This window comes from Primulina tabacum, chromosome 18 (genome assembly GCF_025594145.1).
Source record: "Primulina tabacum isolate GXHZ01 chromosome 18, ASM2559414v2, whole genome shotgun sequence".
Lineage (NCBI taxonomy): Eukaryota > Viridiplantae > Streptophyta > Magnoliopsida > Lamiales > Gesneriaceae > Primulina > Primulina tabacum.
The window spans coordinates 7,590,081-7,594,141 of record NC_134567.1 but is presented as its reverse complement, the minus strand read 5'-3'; the positions used below and the strand labels follow the sequence as shown (position 1 = coordinate 7,594,141).

The following is a 4,061-nucleotide window of genomic DNA, read 5'->3' as shown; positions in this document are numbered from 1 at the left end:
TTAACAAATCGAATTGATCAAATATATATCTATACTATCTATATTTCTATACTATATAATTAAGTTTAAGACCTCTTAGAATAACTAATTTTTGGTGTCATAGTCTGTTTTAATAATATTATATATTAATAAATTGTTAAAATATAAATGTAAGTCACATGTAGATTAATAGATAGAATCTTTGTTTTCTAAGAATCAATTTGTAGGTTCAATTCTTACTTTGGTCTTTTTTTCTCTCTTTTTTTTTTTTTAATTCATGTATCAAAATTACAGCGTAATATCTCGTTATTTCTTATAATTATATTTTGATATTTATTTAAATACAAACCAAATGAATTATAAAAAATATTGTACAAGCACGCAATGTGTACGTCGATGTAATTATATTTATTTATTTATTTTATTAAAATTACTCATGAATTCAACGTAACTAATTTTTCCACAATATCTACGAAACAGCATAACTAATTTTTCCATAATATCTACGAAACTGGACACGTTTCGCGGTTCTCACGATTTGCCATCCAACGGCCACGATCGTCACATCTCTCAGAAACAACCCAATTGGTCCTCGATTCCTCTCTCCGATCCTGATTGGTCCACGTTTCTACAGGTGACACTCCACATTCCAATTGGACTTTATCCCCACGCGCGAGATTGCTGCTCCACGTCATCACCCGTGACGAGTTGGTCCATTGTGTATATTTCAGATTCAGAACTCAATAAATTGAGAGACAGAGAGATTTGTATCGTTGATTGTCGAGTTCCAAAGCTTATGGCTGCCGCGTGGGAAAGGCGCGCATCTCCGTTCGTCTTCGCGATCGTTTTGCTAGGTAAACGTTTGGAAACTAAGCGTTTTGTAGTTGAATTTAGCGCTGTTTTTGAATCTGCTGCGCAGTAGATAGCTACTATCTTCTTTTGAATTTTGGAATGTGTTCGTTTTTATATTTGAACCGTGATAATTTAACGTGTAGCTGATTTGTCAATAATGAGATTTGCGATACATATCCTTTTCTTTCTTTTTTTGAGTTGCAGTTATTTTTTTTATCCGATAATGGTGTCTGAGGTCGATAGTTTTATCACGTTTCGTTTTATTATTGTGAAAATAATAGAGGTTTGGATTCGAATTTGATATACGGAATAAGCTTTTGTTTGCAGAGAAGTTTTGTGAAAGGCCAATCGATATTTCTAGTACTGAAGAAGAGTTTATATAGTGTGCTCTAGTATTAGAAAATTTATCATAGAGAAGTCAAAGCTAGTTATCGTCTATTGTATATGCTCGAGTTGATGTGTTAACGTATGGGTCGATTCCTTGGACAGGGAGTTTATTTGCATTTTCCATTGCTAAAGAGGAGGCTAAAAAACTTGGAACAGTTACTGGGATAGACCTTGGTACGACTTATTCACTGTGTCGGTGTTTATAAAAATGTACATGTTTAAATCATAGCAAACGACCAAGGTAATCATATCACCCCTTCACGGGTTGGATTCACTGATGGTGAGAGGTTGATTGGAGAGGCTGCGAAGAATCAGGCAGCTGTTAACCCCGAAAGAACGGTCTTTGATGTCAAACGACTTATTGGAAGAAAGTAATGTCTTGTTATTTTTTGTACTCTCATGATTTAATCACACTGAGGAACAGACATTACAATCCTTAACCCTTGCTATCCCAGAGATTTGAAGATAAAAAGTTCAAAGGAACGTGAAGCTTGCCCCATACAAATTTGTCAACAAGGATGGGAAACCTTATATTGAAGTCAAGATAAAAGACAGTGAGACTAAGGTCTTCAGTCCTGAGGAGATTAGTGCCATGATTTTTATAAAGATGGAGGAGACAGTAGAGGCTTACCTTGGAAAGAAAATTAAAGGTGCCATTGTCACTGTTCCTGGTAAAGTTTTGATACTTAAAAGTCTTCTATTCTGACAGCGAACAATACGCTAATATTGACTCAAATTGTTTTGTATAATCTCTTCTTGCAGCTTACTTCAATGATGCTCAGAGGCAGGCCCATAAACATGCTGGCGTAATTGCTGGGTTGAATGTTGTGAGAATCATCAATGAGCCGACTGCAGCAGCGATTGATATGGTTTAGACAAGAAAGGCGGTGAAAAGAACATTTGTTTTTTACCTTGGTGGTGGGACATTTGATGTCAGCATCTTAACCATTGATAATGGTGTATTTGAGGTTCTCGCAACAAATGGGGACACACATTTGGGAGTAAAGCTTCTTATTGAGGCTCTTTGCTCTTTATTTGTGATAACCTTTGATCGAGGCCGATGCTATCCCCTCCTGATTTGAATCTGACCGGGCATGACATGCTAATGGTTGGAAGAAGATTCAAGGATGCATTGCATGGACTCATGGGCAATCAAGAAGAGCTTGCAAGCAAGGTTGAAGGAGTCGTGAGGCATGGGAGTGAGCTTGAAGGCCAAACGAATACCATTAAAACACGGCCGAGTCTACACGGACCTGTACACGGGGTCCGTGCCCATTACAGTCGAGGAGGAGAATTCCCGAGCCTACACGGACCTGTACACGGGGTCCGTGTCCATTGTTTTCCGGAAAGTATTTTTCCCGAGTATACATGGACCCTTACCCGGATGCCTACACGGGGTCCGTGTCCTACTATATTTGCGAAGATTTGGTGCAGATTTTGTTACCTAGTTATCTTTTTGTTATCTTTTGATTTTGGGATGAATATATGGACGAATTTATCATTGTACAATACATTATTCATTGAGTTTTAATCATAGTTTTGAGTTTTCTCTCAACTTTTTCAAAGCGTGGCTTTGTATACACATTCGTGTGTTTCTCAAATCAAACTTATCAAAGTTTAATACTTTGTGGCGCATGTCGATTGTTCTTCACTCGGATTGTCAAAGACGAGTTCTTTGAAGGTTCGCTTGAATTTCGATTTTTTATTCTTCGTTAATATTTGTTGCTAAATTCTTCGTGATTTAGAGGTGAATATTAAACACTTACTTGTTCAAAAAGATCGGGACAACACAACGATTCTTTGTTCGTTATTGAATTGAGGGCGCGATTCGATTTTAATCGTGTTTGCTATTCGCTCGTACAAAGATTCATATCATTTGGTATCAGAGCTTTAGGTTCCCTTTGATTCAAGTAAGTTTATCCTTTTTATTTTTTTTCAGATCTGTGTTTATCCTTCATTTGTATCAGATCTGTTTTATCCGTTCGTTCTTCATCTTTCGTGAATCATTGATTTTCGAAATTTCTGAAATTTTTTTCTTTTTTTTTCGTGTGCACAAATCCATCTTGTGCAAGAGGAAAAAAAAAATACCAAAATTTCGAAATTTTACCATAGATTGATTTTGGTATTTTGTTCTATTCTCTTGTGGGAGCCATATTGAAGCGTCTCTCACAATCAAAAAAATAAAAATAAATAAAATAAATAAATAAATAAAAAAAATCTTGTGCTATTATTTAGCATTGTATCTTGTTCCTTCTTGTGAGTCATATTCAAGTGACTCTCATAATAAAAAAAAAAAATTTCAAATTTCTTGTTTTACGCAGTCTGTGTAAGTCAGTTTGCAAGTGTCGTGAAGATTGAACTTGTGGGTTTGATGCACACAAGCTACAAAGCCTGAAACTGTACCCTACGAGAGAACTCTCAAATTCGAGTGAAAATACTTGAGGGCGAGTGTATTTCTTGGAGTGACGTGCGAGGTTTTGTAGTGAGGACAAAAAAAAGGAGTCGATTGAATTTTCATTGGAGTGACCGGTGAGGATTCGTGGTGAGGAAACTTATCTTTTATTGTTTTATACTAACCTTTTCTTGCAGGTATAATGATTGACGATCGTCAATTTCAATTAATATTAGGAGGGTTGGATAAAATGTGGGAGAAGGAGTTTAAACCCATTCGTGAGAAATATAGGGGTTGTGAAGAAGAGGCAATACATGATAGGCATGTTGATGAGAGTAGTCGAGATAGTGGAGTTGAAAGAAGTAGAGCGTTGCGACGTGATGATGAAAGACGATGTGAGGAGAATAGGAGAGTGGGCAGAAGAGGTGGACGTGATGTGCCTACGGAGTCT

General features: G+C 36.6%; 1 protein-coding gene across 1 annotated transcript; it reads left to right on the top strand.

The window, feature by feature from the left end:
* The first annotated feature begins 775 nt into the window (after positions 1 to 775).
* On the top strand, positions 776 to 2,093 carry LOC142532274 (luminal-binding protein 5-like). Its single transcript, XM_075638594.1, has 5 exons — positions 776 to 833; positions 1,321 to 1,392; positions 1,448 to 1,589; positions 1,699 to 1,889; positions 1,981 to 2,093. The coding sequence occupies exons 1-5, from the start codon at positions 776 to 778 to the stop codon at positions 2,091 to 2,093; spliced, it is 576 nt and encodes a 191-aa protein (XP_075494709.1).
* The last annotated feature ends 1,968 nt before the right edge of the window (positions 2,094 to 4,061 follow it).

Excerpts from the sequence above, each read along its gene's own strand:
- LOC142532274 (XM_075638594.1), top strand. The coding sequence starts at position 776 with ATGGCTGCCGCGTGGGAAAGGCGCGCATCTCCGTTCGTCTTCGCGATC. Across the intron at positions 1,590-1,698 it reads AAACGACTTATTGGAAGAAA|GAACGTGAAGCTTGCCCCAT; the intron begins GTAATGTCTTGT and ends AAAAGTTCAAAG. Across the intron at positions 1,890-1,980 it reads TGCCATTGTCACTGTTCCTG|CTTACTTCAATGATGCTCAG; the intron begins GTAAAGTTTTGA and ends CTCTTCTTGCAG.